The following is a 26,582-nucleotide window of genomic DNA, read 5'->3' on the forward strand; positions in this document are numbered from 1 at the left end:
GTACTCATTTGGATTGTGCACTTCGAATTCTGTACCATCATTACCCATCGGGATCACGGTCATAGTTGCACCTTTGGTCCTGTGTTTTCTTAGTTTCTCCTCCACCCTTGTTGAAAATGACTGGTTCATCCTTATTAATTCTGCTGCCTTAGCACGACGTTCCTGAAACCAGGTATTTAACTTGTAGAAAGTGTCTTCTACAACTGCAGCCATAGGCAACGTCCGGCTCTCCTTGAAGACTGCATTCAGCGATTCAGAACCGTTGGTGGTCATAATTCCCCAACGGTAACCTCCATCACGTGCTTGATATATTTTCTCGTATGCTGGTGGCTCTTGGACATCTCTGGGATTATTTTTGCCCACCTTCATTAAGTAGAGATTTGCTTTCGGCATATACTACATATAAATAAGGAAATAAAATAATATAAGTAAACAATTAAAATAAAAATATGTCCACGAAGTACAATAAGACATGTAAACAATTAACAAACACATACCTTTGCAAATTCTCTACTCATCTCTTCCACCCTTCTCGGCTTCTTCTTTTTGCAATTACGTCTGAATGTTTCTAGGACCCATGTATCGTGTCCGGTTGCCTTGCTAAGGTTCTCCGCAACGTGTTGCATACACAACCTGTGCACACACTCGCCAGTATGTGTTGACCAACCGTATTCTTCCCGATCAAAAACATATTTTATTCCTTTGTGCTGGTCTGATATTACAGAGAAAAACTTTGTTGGCCCAATCACCCGTCTTCTTAAAAACTGCATAAAGAATCCCCAGTTCTCACCATCCTCTTTCTGAACAATTGCAAACGCCAAAGGCAACAGCTGGTTCTCAGCATCATATGCACATGCTATCAGTAGCCTCCCCTCGTAACGGCCAGACATGAAGCATGCATCAATGCTGATAACGGGTCTGATGAATGGCATAGCTTGGATACAAGGACCAAAAGCCCATGCTATGCCCTTGAATTGTTGAACTCCCTCTATTAGTACTCCATTACTGTCATAAATGGGGCCATGCCACCGCTGAAATACAGTGCCAACATTTGTACTTGCCATGGCCTGGAGCAATGGTGCCAGATAGTTGTATGAATCATTCCAACTACCGAATATTCTGCAAATCGCAAGTTCACGACCTCTCCACAACCTGTTATATTTTGGAATTACATGTATGTATTTGTGTCTGACGGCCATAGCCACCGCCTTGATGCTCATCGATGGGTCCAACTTAATGTCTGCCTCAATTGCATCGGCAATTAGTGATGCTGTCAGATTTGAATGGTCTGTCCTTATGGACGCAGACTTGCATGTATGAGGTGATTCACACTTTTTAATTATCCATGCTTCCCCCGAACCCACAGGGGTTGCATAAAGGCGAAACTCGCAACGAGGGGCATTTTTGCATATCACAACCAATCTTTTTTATTCCCTTTTTTGTAATATACATTCCCAGTTGCCGTGAACATGAGTCTCATGGATTTTCTTTACAAGTTCATCTATGTTGGTATAAAGTTGCCCTGGGGCAAGTTCACGATTGTATACAACACGAGAACCAAAGAAACTAATGTCAGCCTCTTCAAAAGCTGTGGTATCGTTGAATGTGGCGACAGGATGCCTATTCCCTCGACCCCTGATTGGGAATTTTTCTTCCCTGGACAAACCTGGTACATTTGCATTACCATCTGATAAGTCATCAGATTCCCAAATTCCTTGGTATTCATCTCCAGTTTTCATTTCTTTTTCCGGTATGGCATCAATAGCATCAACATCAATATTAGTATCATTTCGATTAACGGATAACTGTATTGGTACTGACTCTGGTATAACTGGAAATGTAGGGATTATGGGTGCATGTCTGGGTGGTGGTGGTGGTGGTACAACTTCAGTAAACTCACGGGAGTTATGGTACCCCGGGTTGTCATAACAGGGACTGTGGTACCCCTGGTTGTCATGAGGGGAGTGGTGGTACCCCTGGTTTGTTAGTTTGTAATAATCTAGAAGTCAATAATACGATAATTTATCATAAAGCTTTGTTCATGAATTGGATGATTAATATCATTTTGTTGCCTTGAGTATTATTGAATTTATGGATCATTTCGAGTTCATGACTGAAATTGTGAAACTCCATAATATAGATGATATATACTCTTAATCTTAAAAGGTCACTAACCAAGGTAATTAGCAGGAACACTAATTACCGCTATAAGGTTAGTATGTGGATTAAAAGATGGTTAAGTTTTACAAACCATTTGACACGAGATGTCATTTTAATCACATAGATACATGTTCTAGGAACATGGTATTTGACAGACCCCGAATGAGACATTAAATAGAATTGTGTTCGTGTCATTAATGTTTCTCATTCAGTGTCACGTTCTAAAATATGAGGTATTTATCGTTCCCACTAAGAAATATATATGTGTGAGTGTTATCTAACACTGTCCGTAAAAAGCAGTCATAACGGTAGCATTTCGATATATATAGCTTAGCTGAGGAAGTGATAGTCTGCCAAGAATGCTACTTGTCCCTCGTATCTCTATACGAGTTATAGCATCACTGGGCCCCTTGATAGAGTAAGATTATCAGCGCGCGGTATAATTACAAGAGTAATTATATTTGATAATCTGCTCAAGATCAAGAAAAGATTCAGTTAGCAAGGATGACACACATCTACCTTGAAACTGATCTGATAGCTATGAGACAGAAGAACAGACACAAGTAAATTGTTTACTGGATCATGATATTGTACAGTACAGCATCATCTGTGTAATTGGATGGTCATGATGTGTTGCCAGACGCCACCCATGATTATAGAAGTTAAAACAGTTTTAACTCTATTTACCAACATAACACAGATCCTATTGGGTCACACCATATAGGAGTTAATCGGAGAATCTTATTTTGATTGATTATAAATTGGTTATGATCAATGATAAGATGGTTATAATTAATTATACGTGTTATAATTAAATTATAAATGTTATGTAAAAATAACAAGCAAAAACATTGGTTAATTTATAAACGTGTATGACACGTTGTATAAAAGTTAACCGGTTAATTTATAAATGTGCATGACACATTGTATAAATTATCGAAACAACAGCCGCAAGAAAAATATATATAATTATTCAGAATAATTATACGAATATTATTTGTGTTCGGGCCGAGGGCATTCGGATCTTTTCAGATTCGACCTTATCCACATGACACGTCATCGATCCTATCCAGATGACATGTCATCGATACCGAAACAAATAACCGAAAGAAAAATATATATATAATTGTTCAGAATAATTATACGAATATTATTTGTGTTCGGGCCGAGGACATTCGGGTCTTTTCAGATTCGAGCTTATCCGCATGACACGTCATTGATCCTATCCAGATGACATGTCATCAATCCTATCCACAAGGGCAAAATGGTCATTTCACATCTATGCCACCTTGCATGTGTAGAAGCATGGAGAAGGATGTGGAAGGGTGTGGAAGGGGTATTTTGGTCATTTCACATATAAAAGGATGAGGTGTCAATGGCATATCTTGTAAATAGGCCGAACTTGGAGGGCATTTTGGTCTTTTGCAACCAAATCAAAACACTATAAATAGGGGTGGAGGGGTAGAGAGAGAAAACATATATTCACATATATACATATGCACATTCACATGTATCTTTTCGTGCAGAAACGAATCGGTATTTTCTCTCTTTCTCGGTTTCTCTCCCAAATAGTGTTTCGGTTGAGAAAAGAAAGTTATACGTAGTTGACGTATAATCTTGCGGGTTGTTGTGGAGAATATTTACGGGATTGATGAATAGTGTTTTACCGAATTTCGCGGTATGTCAGTTTTGCATATTGATGAAACTGAGCAACCGAAAATTCGTGATTACGGGTTTTCGTCTTATTCCCGTGAATAGTGTTTTTGCATAATTCCGCGGTTTACGGTATTTCTGGCAGAAGAAATAAACCGCTCTCCGGTTAGTCCTGGTGGATAACCGATAGAGGTATCACACGTGTGATACTCCGAGTCGACTCCTTCCCTGGTGAGGCTCTACTCGCTCGGTCTGCATTCCAACTGTGATTTGGAAACAAGGTATAAATATGTTATATTAATCTATTTAATTTGTAAGTAGATTAAAGTTTTAGAAATCAATCATGGAGTAGATCTGTAAAAAGGATTAAAAGGGTCCTTGCAATGAAAGACTTCAGAAGGAACTCTGCTTTGGTCTTTCCGGCATATCCCTTTTAATTCACGGCTTGAGTTAGAAGTAAAAATTTTTGTTTTACGTTCTTTCCGCAGCTTAAGCCTAAACGGGTTTTGGTTACCGCGAAACCCCAAAAGTGGTATCCGAAAACCCTACAGTGGTATCAGAGCACAAGGCTCTCCCGCTGATTGATTTTCTAAAAGTTATAACTTATGCAAATTAGGTGCATATACCGCATATCAGTTTAATTCTTACATTTGCAGCTTAAGTCCAAAACCGATTAGAAATGAGATTTTCTTGGATCGGTTCTACCGACTAAGAAAGTTAAATTAGATTTAAGCTTTCTTTATGCTTTCTTATGAAATGTAAACTTTTACATTTCTTGGATCGGTTTTCCGACCGAGAAAGATAAAATAGGATTTTATGCTTTCTTTATGTTTTCGTTTTCAAAACTTTCAACTGCGTTTGAGTATATCTAAGAATGTGATGAAGCAATAAAGTACCCAAGTAAGAACTGCTAATCTCCACCCGTAAACGACAAGGTTAATGACAAGAAAAGTCTCGACTTTTCGTCTAACCCTCGTTTACGTGTCCTGATAGCTGGCCCAAAGGGGACTTTGTCACGTTACCAAATTACTCTATACTTTTGAAATGGCAAAATTTAGTGTAAGTTTTTGCCTTTTCGAAAACCTTCGGATAAGTAAAGTTCATCGAAGAATGTGATGAAGCAATAAAGTACCTGAGTAAGAGCTGTCATTTCCACACAAGAAAGAGATGGTTCTGTCTAGGAAAGATTGAGTCTTAGCGGTCCTTGTGACCCCGATCTTTCCTGGGAGCCCCTTTCACGTGTCCTAATGGCTGGCCCAAAAGGAACTTTGTCACGTTACCAAATTGCTTTATGGACCGAAAAGAATATCTGATTTTAAAACATATAAATTGTTTATGTGCTTTAAATGGTATAAATAAGAACTGAGCATAGCTGCAAAATAAAGAATTAGGAACTGATAAATAATATACCTGACTTGCTCCCGTATATAAGTAAATTAGATTTACAACTTAGAGTAAATTAGATTTACTGCTTTAAAATGAAAATGGGTAAAACTAGATTTACCGTCTTTCCAAGGAACCGTGAAAGAAAATTTTCTTTGAAGAAAAATACGAATGTAGGATCACATTTGGCATTGTTTTCTTTCTGAATTCCTTTCCACGACTGCTTACTGAAGCATATGAAAGAGGTCTTTAAGGAGATAGGAATTGGATCACAATCGGTATTTTTCTGACAAGCAACTTTCACGTGTCCGTAACGCTGACCAAGGTCAACATTACGAACTGAAAGAAATATACGTGACTCGGTCACATATATAGGTAAATTAGATTTACTGCTTTGATATGAATTCAATAAATTAGATTTATTGCTTTCAAAGGAACCGTGAAAGAACGTGATGTCAAAGAAAGATTTGTGAAGGAACTCACCGTTGTCTTTCTGGCAGACGACTTTCACGTGTCCAAAGTCAGTTACAAGAACTGACTGCTTAACAAAGCTAAGCGTATCAAAGAGGTACTAATAAGAACATAAACTAATGGAGATCATATTTCGTATTCAAGACTTCCTTTCCACGACTGCTTAATGAAGCATATGAAAGAGGTCGTTATAAAGATACGAATAGAATCACATTTAGTCATTCTTACATATGCTGAGAAAAGAAAGTAATGGGGATCACATTTGATATTTTAGACTTCCTTTCCACGACTGCTTAATGAAGCATATGAAAGAGGTCGCTATAAAGATACGAATAGAATCACATTAATCGTTCTTTCTGACATAAGATAAGAAAAGAAATGGAGATCACATTCAGTATTCAAGACTTCCTTTCCATAATTGCTTAATGAAGCATATGAAAGAAGTCGCTATAAATATACGAATAGAATCACATTAGTCGTTCTTTCTGACATACCCCTTTGGATATTGCTGGCACTGTTAAGCATAAACACCAACCCATTAAATATTAAGTAGTATGCCCTTCCCACTCTATCCTCCTCACATCGTTGTTCATTGGTTGTATGATTGAAACCTACTCAGTAGGCATCGCCTTTTACCTTTGGTGGTCGAGGGTTATGTGAGACATAACAAAACAAAATAGAGTGAGGTTACTTACCGATGATTTCTAAAAGAGTTTTAGGCTCGGGGCAAAGTCTTCGTTAAATACACGTGATGTTTTAACGAAACTAAGAATCACAAAGAGTTGTGATTAGCATGTTTGCTTACCTAAGATAACTGATAGCCATGATATGCATACACTGCCTTGGTTATTGGTGAAAACATGGATCTTGGTTTTACTGCAAACGGGAATAGAACAAATTTGCAGTGGGAGTTTTATTATTGAATAAAACATTACATGAACAAAGCTAAAATCTTTACTTTAAAACGTTGTAGAAATATGGCTAAAGAAACGTCTTTTTCTTTACGCTCCCTACCCGAAAAGGTAGACATACGTGAGAAAAAGGAATATATCCTAAATACATCGGTCCCTGCTGAAATAGTAGAGAGCAGCTCTGTCAGTACTCACACGCTTCGTATGACAAGTGATGATGAGAAACTGGAGAAGCTTAACTGTCCGTGGAGCCACGAGTTGGCCACGGAAGTTATCCTGAACTCATTTCCTCCCAGCTATTCGGAGTTCATTGTGAACTCCCATAAGCAAGAGTTGGATAAGAGCTTGCAGGAGCTCCAAGGGATGCTAAGGATCACTGATAAAGACATTGAGAATAGCTCTCATGTCCTCATGATCCAAGAATGTGGGAGGAAGATCAAGAAAGCAAAAGGGAAAAATGGCGATTAAGTACAAAGGCAAAGGAAAGTTGGTTCCAGGAACGAACTCTCCCAAGATAAATGTTTCTGCTAACTCTGACTGCTATTTTAGCAATAGCAAAGGTCACTGGAAGAGAAACTGCCCGGAGTATCTTGGAGATATGAATTTTGAGAATGTCTCAAAAGTCTCAGTCTCAAGTATTTATGTTATTGAAATTAATGTTGCGACCTCTGTTAATGATTGGGTACTGGCTACTGGATCATGTGCTCATATTTGCACGAATATGCACGCACTAAGAGGAAGTTACGCAATAAGGAAGTACAACTCCGAGTTGGTAACGGAGCACAAGTTGCGGCCGCTACAGTCGGTAGGATAAAATTGTACTTGCCTAGCGGGTTTATTCTGGAACTAGAAAATGTTTATTTTGTTCCTACCATTTCTAGAAATATCATATCAATCTCGTGTAAAGAGAAATGGTTTCTCATTTGTTATAAAGGACAATAGATGTTCTATTTATAAAAATGAGACATATTATGGATCATCTTACTTGTTAAATGATCTTTATATGCTAGAAATGGAAAACCACGTGTTTAACATCAATAACAAAAGACTCAAAACGTTTCATGAAAGTATTGACTTACATGAGACATAAGTCTGAATCCTTTGACGAGTTCAAGGAATTTAAGACTAAAGTAGAAAATCAACTGAACAAAAGTATTAAGGCATTACGGTAGGACCGTGGAGGCGAATACTTGAGTTATGGTTTTCAAAACGTACTTAAAGGAATGTGAGATAGTCTCATAACTCACACCTCTAGGAACACTACAATGTTACAGTGTTGCCAAGAAAATGAAACAAACCATGTTGGACATGATTCATTCCATGATGAGTGACGCCACCCTTCCAAAATCATTTTGGGTACACGCACTAAATACTGCCACACTAATGATAAATATGGTTCCATCCAAGTCAGTTGAAAAGACTCCATATGAGTTATGGTTTGGGAAATCCCAAATATGTCTTATCTTAAAAATGGGGTTGCGAAGTATTTGTCAAACGCCTGACGTCTGACAAACTTGGTCCCAAATCTGACAAGTGTTTTTTCGTAGAGTATCCTAAGGAAACGAAAGGATATTACTTCTATTACCAGTCCGAGAACAAATTAGTTGTTGCTCGTTATGGTATACTTTTGGAGAACAAGTTTCTTGCAAAAGGAAGTAGTGGGAGTAATGTAATACTTGAAGAAATTCAAGATACATCACACAATACAATATCTGAACTAGATCAGATTAACCCACCTCTTGATTCTTTGGCTGATGAGCATCTGGAAGTACCAAGTCCACAAGTAGTTGTGGATAAGGTTCTAGTCCTGAGCTCAAGTGCTTCAACGCAAGTTGAAGAAGAACTGGATCCGCAGACAGTTGTGGATCAAGTTCGACAGCCTGAAGAACAAGTGCTACGTAGGTCAATGAGAACAGTCCATGCACCCGAGAGGTACTTGGGACTGCACGAGGTCTTAGTTTTTGACACTGAAGATCCTCTAACCTATGCGGAAGCAATGGATAGGCCTAACTCTGATAAATGGCTGGAGGCCATGAGATCCGAAATACAATCCATGTATGACAACACGGTTTGGAACCTAGTTGTACCACTTGATGGGGTGAAGCCCATAGCTAACAAGTGGGTTTCAAAGGAAAACAGACATGGATGACAATATGACTATTTACAAAGCACGGCTAGTAGCGAAAAGGTTTCAAACAAATTCTGGGAATTGATGAAACTTTTTCTCCCGTGGCTATGTTTAAGTCAATTCGGATACTCCTAGCAATTGCCGCATTTCATGATGATGAAATATGGCAAATGGATGTCAAAACCGCATTCTTAAATGGAAATTTAAGAAGAGGATGTGTACATGACACACCCTACGGGTTTTGAAGATCCAGAGAAAGCTGGGAAGGTATGCAAGCTTCTTGAATCCATTTATGGATTGAAGCATGCATCACGGAGTTGGAATCTTCGATTTGGCGAAGAAGTCAAAAGCTTGACTTCGTCAGATGCGAAGAAGAATCTTATGTGTACAGAAAAACTAGTGGGAGTGTCATCGCCTTTCTTAATCTTATATGTAGATAACATACTCTTAATATAGGAAACGATATTCTTCTATTGCAATTAGCCAAGTCTTCATTAAAGAAAAGTTTTCTCGATGAAGGACTTGGGCGAGGATGTCTATATACTAGGCATAAAGATCTACTGAGGTAGATCAAAGAGACTTATAGGATTAAGTCAAAGCACGTACATTGACCAAGTGCTGAATCGGTTCAGCATGCAGGATTCTAAAAGAGAATTCCTGCCATGAATCATGGTGCACTGCTTAGCAAGACTCAGTGTCCTTCGACAACTGATGAGCAAAGCACTATGAGTAGAGTACCATACGCTTTGGCTATTGGCTCTATCATATGCGCCATGTTGTGCACTCGCCCTGATGTCTCGTACGCTTTGAGTGTGACGAGTAGATATCAGGCTAATCCAGGCATAAAGCACTGGAATGCAGTAAAGAATGTCCTTAAGTTCTTGAGAAGAACTAAGGATATGTTTCTCGTCTACAACGTTATCACCTAATACGAAAGATCATAAACATCATAAGATGTTTATAATTAATTATAAAAGATATAATTAATATAAAGGTGATGTAAAGATAAGTAGAATTGACACAGTCAGCAACACAGCTGATCCACTCACAAAATCTCTTCCTCAAGCCAAGCACTAGATGCTTAATGCTTCTATGAGTTTGGAACACATAGAAGATTGGCTGTGAGATTTTCTCAGGATCTGCGAGATCTTAGAGAATATAGAGTTTTGTATATAAGTAGGGTCTACGATGATTGACTCCTAGCTTAAGTGGGAGATTGTTAGTTTGTAATAATCTAGAAGTCAATAATACGATAATTTATCATAAAGCTTTGTTCATGAATTGGATGATTAATATCATTTTGTTGCCTTGAGTATTATTGAATTTATGGATCATTTCGAGTTCATGACTGAAATTGTGAAACTCCATAATATAGATGATATATACTCTTAATCTTAAAAGGTCACTAACCAAGGTAATTAGCAGGAACACTAATTACCGCTATAAGGTTAGTATGTGGATTAAAAGATGGTTAAGTTTTACAAACCATTTGACACGAGATGTCATTTTAATCACATAGATACATGTTCTAGGAACATGGTATTTGACAGACCCCGAATGAGACATTAAATAGAATTGTGTTCGTGTCATTAATGTTTCTCATTCAGTGTCACGTTCTAAAATATGAGGTATTTATCGTTCCCACTAAGAAATATATATGTGTGAGTGTTATCTAACACTGTCCGTAAAAAGCAGTCATAACGGTAGCATTTCGATATATATAGCTTAGCTGAGGAAGTGATAGTCTGCCAAGAATGCTACTTGTCCCTCGTATCTCTATACGAGTTATAGCATCACTGGGCCCCTTGATAGAGTAAGATTATCAGCGCGCGGTATAATTACAAGAGTAATTATATTTGATAATCTGCTCAAGATCAAGAAAAGATTCATTTAGCAAGGATGACACACATCTACCTTGAAACTGATCTGATAACTATGAGACAGAAGAACAGACACAAGTAAATTGTTTACTGGATCATGATATTGTACAGTACAGCATCATCTGTGTAATTGGATGGTCATGATGTGTTGCCAGACGCCACCCATGATTATAGAAGTTAAAACAGTTTTAACTCTATTTACCAACATAACACAGATCCTATTGGGTCACACCATATAGGAGTTAATCGGAGAATCTTATTTTGATTGATTATAAATTGGTTATGATCAATGATAAGATGGTTATAATTAATTATACGTGTTATAATTAAATTATAAATGTTATGTAAAAATAACAAGCAAAAACATTGGTTAATTTATAAACGTGTATGACACGTTGTATAAAAGTTAACCGGTTAATTTATAAATGTGCATGACACATTGTATAAATTATCGAAACAACAGCCGCAAGAAAAATATATATAATTATTCAGAATAATTATACGAATATTATTTGTGTTCGGGCCGAGGGCATTCGGATCTTTTCAGATTCGACCTTATCCACATGACACGTCATCGATCCTATCCAGATGACATGTCATCGATACCGAAACAAATAACCGAAAGAAAAATATATATATAATTGTTCAGAATAATTATACGAATATTATTTGTGTTCGGGCCGAGGACATTCGGGTCTTTTCAGATTCGAGCTTATCCGCATGACACGTCATTGATCCTATCCAGATGACATGTCATCAATCCTATCCACAAGGGCAAAATGGTCATTTCACATCTATGCCACCTTGCATGTGTAGAAGCATGGAGAAGGATGTGGAAGGGTGTGGAAGGGGTATTTTGGTCATTTCACATATAAAAGGATGAGGTGTCAATGGCATATCTTGTAAATAGGCCGAACTTGGAGGGCATTTTGGTCTTTTGCAACCAAATCAAAACACTATAAATAGGGGTGGAGGGGTAGAGAGAGAAAACATATATTCACATATATACATATGCACATTCACATGTATCTTTTCGTGCAGAAACGAATCGGTATTTTCTCTCTTTCTCGGTTTCTCTCCCAAATAGTGTTTCGGTTGAGAAAAGAAAGTTATACGTAGTTGACGTATAATCTTGCGGGTTGTTGTGGAGAATATTTACGGGATTGATGAATAGTGTTTTACCGAATTTCGCGGTATGTCAGTTTTGCATATTGATGAAACTGAGCAACCGAAAATTCGTGATTACGGGTTTTCGTCTTATTCCCGTGAATAGTGTTTTTGCATAATTCCGCGGTTTACGGTATTTCTGGCAGAAGAAATAAACCGCTCTCCGGTTAGTCCTGGTGGATAACCGATAGAGGTATCACACGTGTGATACTCCGAATCGACTCCTTCCCTGGTGAGGCTCTACTCGCTCGGTCTGCATTCCAACTGTGATTTGGAAACAAGGTATAAATATGTTATATTAATCTATTTAATTTGTAAGTAGATTAAAGTTTTAGAAATCAATCATGGAGTAGATCTGTAAAAAGGATTAAAAGGGTCCTTGCAATGAAAGACTTCAGAAGGAACTCTGCTTTGGTCTTTCCGGCATATCCCTTTTAATTCACGGCTTGAGTTAGAAGTAAAAATTTTTGTTTTACGTTCTTTCCGCAGCTTAAGCCTAAAAGAGTTTTGGTTACCGCGAAACCCCAAAAGTGGTATCCGAAAACCCTACATGGTTGTCATGAGGGGAGTGGTGGTACCCCTGGCTGTCATAAGCCGAATTGTCATAACCTGAAGGTCCAGCAGGGGGAGCCCTAGAAGGTCCAGCCCCAGCCGCACTAAAAGGTCTAGCCCCGGCCTGGGGAACCCTCCTGGAATATAAGTCTATTATCGCGACCCCCCTAGACTCAAATTATTGGTACACAGCCTTCCACAACTCCTCATCTGTTATAGGAAAACTCACAAAGTAAGGTTTACCCGCCCCAGCCCGTTGTGTGTCAATTCGGGTAGCCAATTCTAAGTCATAGCGGTTGGGGTTTACACCAGTCTTTTCGTATGCTAGTTGCTTAAGTTCAATAAATGCGGTTCTTTCATTAACCTGCAAGCCGAATGAGGCATCTTTCGAGTAATACACGCCCTCTACACCCTTAGTTAGCTTACCGCCCACGTACAGTGCAATCAACATTTTTTCCTTAACAAACTACATTTTAAAAAAAAATTCATAAGAATTACAGTATAATAGATTCATTATTTTTTGCAATTTAAAAGTTAATTATAATATTAATTAAAGACTAATTTATAGTATTTACATACTGCGGGTATAATAATTATTAATTAAAAATTAAACAGAAAATAATTAAATAAAAAATAAAATACCTGTAGCAATCGCCTCTAAATCGCCTAAAATCGCTTCAAAATCGCCAAAATCGCTCTCTCTTTCTTCTCTGTGGTTTAACAAATGAGACTGTGTGCTGGAGAGAGAGAGAGAAAGCGTGCTTATAAGACAGCTAGCGGACCGCCAGGGATACTGGCGGTCTGGTCCCTAGTGGACCGCCCAAGCTGTCAGAACTTGAAATTTAAAATTTTAATAAAGGCCAAGTCCTTAATTTTTTGACAAATACCCTAAACAAAAAAAAACTAAAACTTCACAAATGAAAATATTAAGAAAAAATCAGATCTCTAAAAAAAAAAAAAAAAAATAGTGGACCGCCAGGGATCGTGGCGGTCCGCTATAGAAGGGGACCGCCAGCAACCCTGGCGGTTTGGTTATATTTGAAAAAAATCAGATTTTGAGGTTATTTTTGTAAAAAACTTTTTTTTTTGGGTTATTAATAAAAATGGCCGAGAAAAAAATAATGAATGGGTTTTTACTTTTTACTTTTTACAAAGCTCCATCATTTCAACTGCATGTTATGGGATTTGAAAATCAACCGTAGATGTTGCAATCAAGCAGTTGAGATCTCTCCATGTGGCGTCCCAAGTGGGCCGTCGAATGCTGTCCTGGGTCTCAATAAGGTTTTGGTATTTTATTTAGATGCATTAATTGTATTCCCTTCTTCTTCTTTTTTTCAAATCCTGATAGAAGCATTGTATTGTATCCCCTCCTGTGATGTGTGTTTATATTTTCTTTTTCTTATTTGAAAATAAATTGCCATAAACAGGCTGGATTTTATTAATTAAGCATCATAATTTGATAGATATTGTTATTGCGGTAAATTGGTGAGATTTTTATTCCTAAATATATGATTATAGGAGGAATAACTAATCGAACAATGTTTTCTTGTTTATTCGTATAATTGTATCCTTATTTTAGAAGAGAATAACACAAGTAAAATTACATAAGTGATTTTTAAAGTGTCAGTCTTCTAATTGTTATTTCGGTCTTTATTATTAATAGATATCAAAATTGACCCGAAATTTTTATAAATATCCAAATCAAATAACAAATTACGGAATCTACCCTGTTTTGCAATGAAATTCGAAAAATACCCAATCCGGTTATCCAATAACCGGATTTAATACAAATGTCCGGTTACCCACTCCCCGGACTCAACAAAACAAATCCGGTTAATGGTTAACCGGATTTGTGCATTTTATTTTTTTTGTTTTTTTTTAAAACAGAAATTTTTTATTATTTTTTTTTGTATTAAAATATTAGAAATGTTGAATATATTTCTTTGAAAATAGATGGAATACAATATAATTTGATTTATTAGAAAGACTGCAACAAATAACCCGGATCAATATTTTTCAGATCGGATTTTTCGCGGCTGTAAGAAAAATTAATATATTTCTTTATGTGTTATTGGAAAAAAAATAAACATAATTAGATTCTGAGTTATTGATCCCGGTTCAAAAATCATTTCTAGGTAATCCAGAAAATATTGTTACTTTTCTAGTACATTTAATTTATAAAAAGTTGTATCTATTTTGAGAATTCTTTTTGAAAAACAATCATTAAATAAATTAAAGTTTTTGATTTTTTTCAAAAATAGATACAACTTTTTATAAATTAAATGTACTAGAATGATCACAATATTTTCTGGATTACCTAGAAGTGACTTTTGAACCGGGATCAATAACTCAGAATCTAATTATTTTTATTTTTTTTCCAATAACACATAAAGAAATATATTAATTTTTCTTACAGTCGCGAAAAATCCGATCTGAAAAATATTGATCCGAGTTATTTGTTGCAGTCTTTCTAATAAATCAAATTATATCGTATTCCATCTATTTTCAAAGAAATATATTCAACTTTTCTAATATTTTAATACAAAAAATAAAAATAATAAAAAATTTCTGTTTTAAAAAAAAAAATGCACAAATCCGGTTAACCATTAACCGGATTTGTTTTGTTGAGTCCGGGGAGTGGGTAACCGGACATTTGTATTAAATCCGGTTATTGGATAACCGGATTGGGTATTTTTCGAATTTTATTGCAAAACAGGGTAGATTCCGTAATTTGTTATTTGATTTGGATATTTATAAAAATTTCGGAAAATTGACTATATATTGTATGAGAAACTAGTGTATTGTATCTGGGTTGTATGTTGGTTTAACTTTGTAATGACTCTTATTTTTCCATATGAAACAGATTCTTATGTCTTTTTTACCACCAAAAAAAAAAAACTAGTGTACATAAAAAAAGTTTGATATACAATAGTATCGTCATTAAAATTATCACCTATACCGTCAATAAAATTAACATGGTATTAGTATTATCATCTAGATCATTGAATATAGGTGATATAAACATTGAATATTGAGTAAAACTAAGGTGCTCTTAAGCCCACAAAAGACCTTAAACTCCCCGAGCCATTTGATTTTTTTTTTTTTTTATCTAAAACCATAATTAGAAAAATTAAATTTAGAGAACCAATATAATAATATTTTTTTTTTCACAAAACTATAAGTACTGAATAGATTCGGTACGTATAAGGAGGTACCCAATAGGCTGTTCGGAACCCCCAGTTTTATCATTTTATTTGACACAATACCGTGAAAAAAAATTATGGCATGAGTACTGAATAAACTATTGGGTACTCCTTGGAAGTACGGAATGGTCTATTCGGTACTTATAATTTTTGTAAAAAAAAAAAAATTATGTTGGTTCCCTAATTTTTTTTTTTTTTATTATAATTGTTCTTAAAAAAAGAAAAGAAAATCCAAGTCTTTGGTGAGCCTAACACAAAATCTATCGAATGAACTGCAAACGACGAATAAAAACTGTTAAAATCGATCTACTGCACATGCGATGCCTTTACATTTCACATTTAAAAAAAACAAATTAATTTGGTATCAAGTTAAGTAATAATAAAAATTACTTTTTTTTTAAGTATTGACTTGATACTAAATTAATTGAAAAGCTTATAACATTGACATGTAAACATATCGCTAGTTAAGTAGATATGTTTCAACATTTTGGATTCATCGTTTAAAATCATTCTGACAAATTATGAACTAAATTCACAAAAAAAAATAACGAGCTTAAGAACACCGTAGTTCTATTCTTAATATTGATATTAACATTTATGTCATCTCAGAAACTACAAAATTTTCAACAATATTTAAACACACGACACATTGATCAATTCAAATTTCAAATTGATCACATTAGAGATAAAAAGTTAATTCTTAAAATTTTTAAATCAAAATGGTAAGTAGTTATGCCTTTAAGATTTGATTTACTGAAAGAATAATATTTTAATTTGAAATATAACGAATTGAATTAACAAATACGAATTTGATTGAATAATGTACACATAAAATTAAACTTTAGTCGATCGAGAGAGTAAAGACAAATTAACTATGACTGGATTTCCAAAGTCGCACGAAATTTAAAAATCGAATCCGAACTTGTATAAAGGACGAAAGTGCAATACTTTAATTTCTTTTTTTCCCCTAACTCGTTAGATTTCAATTTGCATTGGTTACGAATAATTATATTTATAAACTCAAAATTGATCCTTTGAATAGAAGATGAAATATGCATCTAATTGTCAAAACTTTGTATCTTTTCAATTAAATTCAATTGCAGTTGTTGGTAACAAATTTAAATATGTAGTTTTTTTTTAACCAAATCTATGTCTCGAAATTTTTAAATATTTTGGACAAATTTACTCCTCATTAAGTGCTTTCTCTCAAGATACTTCTATTCCTTTTAAGTTTTTACTAAATGTTCTTTTATAGTAAGAATTATTGCTCTCTCTCTCTCTTAAGGTCACTAGACAATTGTTCGCTGACATTAATTTGTATTAAGATAAAAAAGTCGTACAAATTTGTTTATTGCAACACGCCCCTCTCTCTATTCCGGCCAAATAAACATCATTGATGCATGTAAGTTCGTTCAACGCAAAATGTATAGAAGAATATTTAATTATAAAGACAAAGATCATGAGAATAAATTTCAGAAAATAGAATCACGCACGAGCAGAATATAATTTATGGTCAAATAATTTTTGTCTTCAAAGATTGACAACAACAAATGAGAAAATTTGAATAATTAAAAAATAGTTTTTAAGAGATCACATGCTAACACAAAAGGAAAATAAAAGCATGCCCAGAAGATAATTGAGGGACAAAATTGTCTGAGTAATTGTTGTATTGCTTAATATCATCAATAATCAATAGGAATAATTTTATTAGAATAAGACCTAACGTCGAACCGATAAACCTTCGGGTCAACGGTTACTAGTTTTTTAAATACTTATATTTATCAAATATGATTATTAATATAAATAATCAAATATAATAATGTTTTCAAATAAGAAAATACCTATAGTACATATTACGCTATAAAAATTAATTTTATAGATTAATAAAATTTCTCATTCAAATATAATAAAACTATTTAGTTTATCAAGAAACGACCAAATATTTGCTTTAAGAAAAAAAAATACACAACATCCCAAAATTAAAAAAAATATGTAAGGAACTTGGATTGTACTGATACATATAAATAGTTATTTTCATATGTCAAATAGAGGGGAAAAACTGTAACATTTGGTCCTATATGGACTCGAAACTTTGAAGGACTGAATAAAAAAAGTGAAATTAAAATAGAGTAAAGATGTTGTCCCCTTGAGTCTGTTTCCTAAATATCCCCCTAACTAACTAATGCATAAAGTACAATGGGGACCACTAATTACATGGGGGGACTACTAACTACTTAGGAGACCACTTATATTTAAAAAAAATTATAACTGGCGCGCATATGTATGGATATTTATACGCACAAGTATTACCATATAATATATTAAGTATTCATACCTAATAAATTAAGTATTAAAAATAAAAACTGGAAATTAACTTTCTTTTACACTCTCATCTTTTACACATTTTTAGAAGTGAATTTTTCTTGTCCGTTTAATCTTATCAATATTTCTAACAATCTGTGATGAATTTTGCGAATCTAAAATCATAAAAATCTTCTGCATAATTTTCTCTTTCAAATGAGATCCATGATGAAGTACTTCCGGGTTCGTTCAAGTATTCATACCTCAGTGTGCAAATATTCATATCTTGTCAAGTATTCTTCTCTAAAATGCCGAGTATTCATACTTAATAAGTAAAGTGTAAATATTTATATTGTAAAGTGTAAATGTATTGATAGGTATTGGGAGCGTCTAGGTGCTTATTACCAGCATGTACAAATTTGTTGATAAATATTGGAGATGGTTGAGGTTTATTAAATTTTTTTTTAACATTAATATTTGTACATAAATTCATAGGTATGTATACAATTGTTAATATAATTGCTATTATCTATAAATAACAATACACATCTTCACGCTTAAGTAGGAATACTAAGTGTTTTAGATATCAATAAATCAAATAAAGTATGTATGAAAAAAATAATAACATAAATGACTAGATACGAATACTTCATGTATTAACTATTGGTAAAACATATGCATCACAGTAACACCAAAATTTGTACAAGTAGATATGAATATTTCATGTCTTAAAAATTAGTAAAAACATATACATCACGGGTAACAACAAAATTTGACTAACTAGATATGAATACTTGTTGTCTTAACTATTGTTATTTACCGTTTCATATATCAATAGCTTGAATATCATCAATTTTAAAAAATGTTAAATTAAGATACATTACAATGTAACAATTCATACTTCAATTATTAGTATGAATATTTTTCTGGGTACCTATCAATATGTTCAAGTACCAAACAAATTAATTGATTTAAGTTACATTACAACATAACAATTCAACTTCAATGTGTAAGATGTGTAACATTACAACATAACAATTCAACTTTAAGTTATATTACGCATCCGCTTGTCCTTGGTTTTCTGCATGTGGTCCCTATCGCAGTCGCTTTCAAGCGACGTTTGTGGCCCCCCAAAGTCAGTAGTGATCCCCTAGGTAGTTAATGACAAAGACACATGTGGATTTCTCAGAAATAATTTACAACATAAATATTCACACTTTACTGAGTAAGTATGAATACTCAATATTTTAGAGAAGAATACTTGACAAGATATGAATATTTTCACACTGAGGTATGAATACTTGAATGACGAAGAACCCGAAAGTACTTCATCATGGATCTCATTTGAAAGAGAAAATTATGTAGAAGATGTTTGTGATTTTAAATTCGCAAAATTTCTCACAAATCGTTAGAAATATTGACGATATTAAACGAACAAAAAAAATCCGCTTCTAAAAACGTGTAAAAGATGGGTGTACAAAAGAAAGTTGATGTCCAGTTTTTATTTTTAATACTTAATGTCTTAGATATGAATACTTAATATATTATATGGTAACACTTGCACATATAAGTATACATACATTCACGTGCCAGTTGTAATTTTTTTCAAATATAGGTGGTCCCCTAAGTAGTTAGTAGTCTCCCACATAATTAGTGGTCCCTATTGTACTTTATATATCAGTTAGTTAGGAGGACATTTAGGGGACTAAAGTAGGAGGACGGTTAGTTCATCCCATTAAAATAATCCAAAATAAAAATCTTAACGAAATTTATAAAAATTGTAGGATTAGTGAAATAAAATTGAGCTGAATTAGGTGGCTTGCTCTGCACGCAAAGGGCTGTCGAATCATCATCAAATAATGTACCGGTACCTTTAAACTCAAAATTTATGTCTGGCCGATTCTGCTCCACCCTCTTTCTCAGCTCCATTCCAAATTTTTCTCTCAACTCAGAATCTTTTTCATATCTTAGTAAATCCATCAAAGATTCTTTCCATTTTGTAGCCCCGCTCCTCTTTAATGCCATTTAGTTCCGTTGAAAGAGCGAGGTAGAGAGAGCCATTTAGTTCCGTTGAAAGAGCGAGGTAGAGAGAGAGAGAGCAGGAGAGCGTGCCTCTGTCTTACGCCTCTCCTCTCGCGCCAAGTCTCCGCCTCTCATACACCGAACAACCCTAAGCCGCAACTTCACTTCCTTTTGGAGGGACAAAGCGTGAGCGAGAGCGCAAGAGAGATCGAGGAAGACAATACAACAAAATGGGGTTATACCGGCGCTGAGTAAACTCCCCGACGACAGTGTGCTCAGTTTCATTGAGCAGGTACAACAACTAATTTTAGATATTCGATTGTCTCTAATTTTGAAATTGGATGTACAATGTAGCTTAATCGGTGAAGTTTTTTCTTTTAGTCCAAATTAGTTGCTCCGCTTTTTTGTTTTTTTTTAGATCTGGGAAAACCTTTCCTTGGGAATGAAAAGAATTAAACAAGTATGTTTAATTGAAAATGTAGGAAGGCTCTGGACTAATCAAACTCATTTCACATTTTGCTATTCTCTTAATTTAAAATACAAAGCATGTTAAACCCACTGACAGCCTAATTTCACTCTATTTGAATCTAATTTGGAAAGTACCTTCTTCGAGATGGTCATGTGACAAACTATTTAAGAATAGATTTCTCATATTATTTTCCCTTTCTTAATTACAGTCTCTGGGTTCATGGAATCCAACAAGGTCACAAAGCTTTGAAGGCCTAACAGCCATCGAACTTACCGGCTCAGACCGACCGGGCCTCTTTTCTGAAGTGTTTGCTGTGCGGACTGACTTTGAGTGTAACGTGGTTGATGCACGTGTGTGGACCCACAAAGGCCGCATTGCTTGCTTGCTTGCGGGCCAGGGCCCCACACAGCACAGCTGACATTCCTTGGGTTGCGCTCATTGGGCAGTCTGTTTCCTCAGCACAATCAGGCGGCTCAGATGGGGCTGAAAATTCTCTAGAAACTGCCTGGCAGGTCGAGAGCGTGAGTCTGAAATCAATTTTGAGCGGGGCCCCACCAAGCAAGCTAGGGAGAGTGGCATTGGTGGATGTGTAGGGGAAGCAGATAAGGAACCGGGTGAATGTCAGGCTTCCAAATGTGCTCACTGCGTATGTTTCTTTATTAGTAAATGCAAGTTGAAAATAAGAAGAAATTTGCTTGACACTAGTTAGTTTGTCTGATTTCCCTGCTTGTTAGGAGTAGGTATGTTCATTGGGTCAGTTCTGTTAAAACTGAATTAAAATATTCAAACCAAAATTTTATTCGGTTTTAGAAAAAAATTTAACCGAACCAACCAAATTAAAATTGTTAACCAAATAACAATCGAACCAAAAGACCCAAGTAAATTTCGGTTTGTTTGGTTGAAGCAAAATAAGAGAGGTTAAATTTCAAAAGGTCAAAACTCAAGACATACGTAGAGAAAAAGAGAAAAATAGCAAAGGTTATATGTTTATTTTGGGTTGGCGTAGGCTCCAGGGAAGGTCTCAGATGGTGCAAGAAGAATTGGTGAAGTTAGGTGAGCAAATGGTGGCAAGTTCTGATGGAACTCGAGCTGTTGCTTTGGAGCTCTGCCGTCAATTTGAGGAACGATTTCTAATGCATATTGCCGGTGGTGAGGTTAGTTCCATCTCTTTCTCTCTCATTCCACAAGTGAAAAGCACAAGTGAAATATGCAATTGGAACAGAAGGGATTTAGATGCATTCAAGGACATAAAATAAATTTGGTAAATATATACTGCAGCTAATGGTAAATCATGGAAGCTGGTCTTATACTTACTTTCATAATTGTAATCTAATTTGCGATAAATTTTTTATTATGCAGGGTGTTGGTCTCATAAAATTGTTGCGGGCTTTGAGGGGAATTTCTCGAGCAGAATCAAGCAGCTTTCTCTGAACCGCCACATTGAGCTCAACAATGTCAAAAGGTACAAATGTTTTCTTTATATTTTTAAGATAACTTTAAATTTAGCTTTTTAAAGCTTCTAATTAATCCATGTGCCTTCTGATTTTTTTTTTATGAACCTTATAGATTGTGTTGGAGGCAGATGGGTACCAACCTTGTCTTGTATCTCCTTAGAAAGGTTTGAAATCTTTAATTAAACAAGTACTTGAAACGGCCAAGGAACTATCTCGCCTTTGTGTGGATGAGGTAATATTTTGTGTGCATCTCCTTCTAGAACATAACCTTTATACTTGTGCCCTCAAATAGTTTTAAGGAAATCGAAATTTCAAGACCTGTTATCATGGTGAGAGGTACATAGCATATATTAAGAAAATTATATTCAGTTATGTTTGCTATATTTATTCATTCTAACTGATTGTTTGTTACGATGTATGTAGGACATTAGGTGCACCGTGTATTAATAGATATAGTAAATGCGGCTGCCAACGCTACTGCTGGACTTGGAAGATATCCCCCATTCAAGCGTCTGCTATGTTGTATTCTTAAGTTGATTTAATTTCTCTTTATTAACAATTGAATGTAACTGTTATTGTTATTGGTGAAAGGTTATTGAAATCGCGACAACAGCTTTGGAATCATTCAAAACTGAGTCAAGAAATATGGTGGTACCACTTGTTGATATGGAGCGTGCCTTTGTGCCCCTCAGCATTTTATTCGCCTTGTCCAGCGTAGGTTTCTCTGTCTGAATTCACTTTATTGTTGTTATTCTGTTATTATTGTCATTATTACTATTAACAAAAAGTAACAGTATTTATAACATATCCAAATGATCAAAGGTGAAAAATATAATGCACCTGTTAAATACATGTTATTATTTTCTACCTTCTAAAGGATAACAACTTTTTGAGTCGTTTACAAAAAAAGTTCTAAACGACATTTATATTGATATCTGGTAGGCATGAAGCCCGCAAGATCAATCAAGTGAAAAATCGATGAAGGATGATAAGTCGAGCAAATAAGACAGTGACAAGGACAAGGACAAAAAAGAAGGAAGCTCTAGCCTACAAGCTGCTGGTGCTGAAGGAGACTTTATTGCTGGTAAGTAATAATATCTCCTTTATTTCATAATTCCTTGGTAAGAAATAATGTTTGATCAGTTAGTAATGTTTGACCAGCCAAAAGGATTTTTTGCAAAATGACCCCGAGTTTGTTTGATATTCAGGTAAAGTTATTTGAACTGGAACCTAAACATTCTTATATGTGTCAATTTTTTTTTTATATAATGGTGCATTGTTCTTTTTGTTGGTACAGTTTGAAGCTGCTTGGAGGGCTGTGAAGCTATGCGATCAAAATTTCGGTATAGGCGGTGATCGGGTGATCTTTGTCATGCCAGGAACCAACGGTGCCGATTACACCATGAGAATCTTCATTTCTGATGGGAGCGAACCTGAGGTACTTCATTTGATTGCGTAGTCCACAATAGGAAGTTATAACTGAAATAAAAATGATCAAGTTATTATGTGGACCTATAGATCTCTTATCATTCAGGTTTTAGGTCTTGAATGTGTGCTAGCTGAATTGACTGTTGGAGTGATTATTAATTTTCAATTGTTTTATTAGTTTAATGCTGAGTTTTTTTCTTTCAGTTTTCATCTCTGATGTGTTGTTTGGTGTTAGATGTGCGGTAATGGGCCGGGTACGGTGCTTTGCTAGGTTCATAGATGAACTTGAAAATCTTCAAGGGAGCCATACGTACAAAGACTCAAAACTTTAGCATTTGTAGAATGTTGAAAAAATTGTTGGTGGTCGAAATATTTTAGGCCAATTCATTTTTCAAAATTCATGTAACTAATATATATTTTTTTTCTTGGGTTTTTGCCCAAGTAATAGTAACATGTTTTCTGATGCAAAATTGCTATCAAGAAAGGATGCTCTTCAAGCAATTATTTTCCAATCAAATTTTATTTAAATGACAGAAATTTCAATTTCAGTTTTTAAATGTAAAATTTAATTTAACCTATGATGCTTGTCTATTTCAGTTTCACTATTCACACTGACGCTGGTCTTATTGTACCTGAGATTGAAGAAGATGGGCAGGTAAACAAGCTTATCTCTGTTCTTTAAATTTTGATTTGGTTCCTGGCATTATTTTTCAATAAATGAAGAAAATAAATAATGAAAATCTTAGTCAGAGTTGCTTGGAATTCTGATTATTTTTTCTAACAACTATCATATAGAACTGATTGAATGTATCTAGTCTTTGACCCTATTGTAGGCTACATTTTATATCTTCTTTCTTTAGATTCAAGTCATTTTTTCAAGAGGATTACCAATCTTGCGCTTTATTTATTTTTGTAGGTTAAGGTTGACATGGGTCAGCCTATTCTGTCGGGCCTGGAAATTCCCACTAAAATTCTGGCGACTGAAAACAATTTAGTTGTGAAGTCTATTCATTGCAGGCGGCAAAGTTGTCTCAGTTAGGAGGATTCTTAGAAGTGGATCTGGATTGTAGACATGCACATTTATGTTAATAATGCATGGAAACAGTATAAGTTTTGGCATTCTCGATTAAAAGTATAGAGGGTCCTTAATAGTTGCGTGTCATTGAAAATGAATAAGAAATTCAATACATGTAGTATGTTTTGTTTCAGTCAATTCTAGTCTGAAGACATGGCCATAATTTTATCATTAAAACGACTAGAGTGCTTTTAGTCTGGGCATGAGGAATTCAAGATAACTGGTAGACTATCATGAAGTTGCCAAAATTAAATAAAACTTAAAAGTTGCCAAATAAATTGAGAAATGCATCTTTTTGTCAGCTTATTTGTAGATGCTGTCTTTCAGGAGGGGGGATTTAGGGATAAAATATTTATGAACTTACCTGTAGGCCTGCGACAAGGTTATGAAATGGTATGAGATTTTTAATTAATTTGCAAGACCAAAGTATAAAGTGACTCAAGTACGGAAGTATTTCAGATTTGAATCTCAGGTCCTTTTCTTATCTTTTTGTCTCTTCGCAGCCATTCCAATGCAGACCTTCATCAACTGTTGTTGTACATCTAACTCTTGGTTAGTACCAACAATTGAGTTGTACTTTTGTTTATTTAGATGAAGCTTTTTCTGAAGTGAGTTGCTTTCTTGGAACGGTACGCATGCAATAACCATGACTTTCTTGCGTTTTGGCTTGTAAGATAAGTTTTCTTCACAATATCCTTTTTTTTTGTTGCACGGCTTATTTCTTCTACTTAAAGCTGTTTCATGTACATAACCGATAAAAGTCAGCCAAAGCTAACTTGGCCGTTACTTGTTTGAGCTGATAGGTCTATGTTATAGTTTTTTTTTTAGGTGGTCAGATCTCACAACCTTCACTCTTGGTTAGTACCGATAATTAAATTATACTTTTGTTTATGTAGATTAAACTTTTCTTCAAGTGGGCAGCTTTTTTGGAACGGCACGCATGCAACAACCATGGCTTCCTTGCGATTTTGCTTGTAAGATAAGTTTCCCTCACAATATATCTCCTCTTTTTTTGTTACACGGCTTATTTCTTCCACTTGAGGTTTTTTCGTGTACATAACCGGTAGAAATCAGCCAAATCTGACTTGGCCGTTACTTGTTTAAGCTGATAGGTCTATGTTATAGTTTGTTTTTAGGTGGTCAGATCTCACAACCTTCACTCTTGGTTAGTACCAATAATTGAGTTGTACTTTTGTTTATGTAGATGAAGCTTTTCTTGAAGTAGGCTGCTTTCTTGGAACGGCACGCATGCAACAACCATGGCTTCCTTGTGGTTTCGCTTGTAAGATAAGTTTCCCTCATAATATATCCCTTCTCTTTTTGTTGCACGGCTTATATCTTCTCCTTGAGGCTGTTTCGCGTACATAACCGGTAGAAGTCAACCAAAACTGACTTGGCCGTTACCTGTTTGTGCTGAAAGGTCTATGTTATAGTTTGTTTTTAAGTGGTCAGATCTCACAACCTTCACTCTTGATTTGTACCGATAATTGGGTTATACTTTTGTTTATGTGCCAGCAATGGGAGAATTAGGGTCAGCTGAGAGCGTTGACCAGCAGTTTGCTATCAGTAGGAAAGGGCGTGAAGAGCAATTAAAGGAGAAACAAGCTCAGGTTGGGTTGAATGGGCTCGTTAACGGGCCAGCTCAATTATTGCCTGTGAGTTTGAAAGGAGAGGCTAGTAAGTTTGAGTTAAAAGGGAAATAAGTTAAAGGGCTGAATAATGAGGTCCAAGGTGATAGGCTGTCTCCTTCCACCTCTGAAGAAGTCAGTTGCTCTGGTGGGCACCAGAAGCGTTATTCCACTTATCTCTCCATTTCTAATGAAAAGGTGGAGCGCAAGATAGACTAAATTGCTGATAATACACGAGGCAATAATGGAGAAGACTTGTGGAGAGTGCAGAGGCCGTTAGGAGGAATCTCAGACTTTTACTAAAAGGTCCCTGAATTTATCTTATTTTACTAGGTTTAGTTAAGAGATGTAATTGAATAAATGACTTATTAAGTAGAGAGCTGAGGCTTGTATTTTTGTTATCGTTGTAATCAGACTTGAACTTTTTCTCAATCTTATTATACCATTTTATCCCAAAAACTTCTCTTCCAATATTCGATTTCTTTTCCTTATTATCCACATTTTATTATAAGTTCATGACATTTGGTATCAGAGTCAGAGGAGAGAGGCAGATATGCAGGAGTTGATAGTCAGTACCATTTGCAATCATCTGAAAGCCGTTAGAGACCAGCTGATCCAAACTGTTAATCAAGAACTGGAGATCCGCTTGAACAGGTCTGAAAATCTTAATGATAAAGTAAAGGGGCCTATAGCAGTC

General features: G+C 35.3%; 2 protein-coding genes across 2 annotated transcripts; both read left to right on the plus strand.

Annotated features, from left to right (window-relative positions):
• The first annotated feature begins 22,584 nt into the window (after nucleotides 1–22,584).
• Nucleotides 22,585–23,428, plus strand: LOC144558724 (uncharacterized). Its single transcript, XM_078307575.1, has 3 exons — nucleotides 22,585–22,838; nucleotides 23,052–23,192; nucleotides 23,387–23,428. Exons 1-3 carry the CDS (start codon nucleotides 22,740–22,742, stop codon nucleotides 23,426–23,428), a joined length of 282 nt encoding a protein of 93 aa, XP_078163701.1. The 5' UTR covers nucleotides 22,585–22,739.
• LOC144558572 (diaminopimelate epimerase, chloroplastic-like) lies at nucleotides 23,428–24,450 on the plus strand. The gene is made up of 3 exons (XM_078307412.1): nucleotides 23,428–23,492; nucleotides 23,780–23,837; nucleotides 24,099–24,450. Exons 1-3 carry the CDS (start codon nucleotides 23,428–23,430, stop codon nucleotides 24,219–24,221), a joined length of 246 nt encoding a protein of 81 aa, XP_078163538.1. The 3' UTR covers nucleotides 24,222–24,450.
• Nucleotides 24,451–26,582: the final 2,132 nt, after the last annotated feature.

The sequence above is a fragment of the Carex rostrata genome, chromosome 8 (assembly GCF_964058835.1).
Source record: "Carex rostrata chromosome 8, lpCarRost1.2, whole genome shotgun sequence".
Classification (NCBI taxonomy): domain Eukaryota; kingdom Viridiplantae; phylum Streptophyta; class Magnoliopsida; order Poales; family Cyperaceae; genus Carex; species Carex rostrata.

What these genes read in the sequence shown, in the direction of transcription:
- LOC144558724 (XM_078307575.1), top strand. Translation starts at nt 22,740, where the DNA reads ATGATAAGTCGAGCAAATAAGACAGTGACAAGGACAAGGACAAAAAAG. An exon ending in TGAAGGAGACTTTATTGCTG is followed by an intron (nt 22,839 to 23,051) that starts GTAAGTAATAAT and finishes TTGTTGGTACAG; the next exon opens with TTTGAAGCTGCTTGGAGGGC. An exon ending in CTGATGGGAGCGAACCTGAG is followed by an intron (nt 23,193 to 23,386) that starts GTACTTCATTTG and finishes TTTTTCTTTCAG; the next exon opens with TTTTCATCTCTGATGTGTTG.
- LOC144558572 (XM_078307412.1), top strand. Translation starts at nt 23,428, where the DNA reads ATGGGCCGGGTACGGTGCTTTGCTAGGTTCATAGATGAACTTGAAAAT. An exon ending in AATCTTCAAGGGAGCCATAC is followed by an intron (nt 23,493 to 23,779) that starts GTACAAAGACTC and finishes TGTCTATTTCAG; the next exon opens with TTTCACTATTCACACTGACG. An exon ending in AGATTGAAGAAGATGGGCAG is followed by an intron (nt 23,838 to 24,098) that starts GTAAACAAGCTT and finishes TTATTTTTGTAG; the next exon opens with GTTAAGGTTGACATGGGTCA.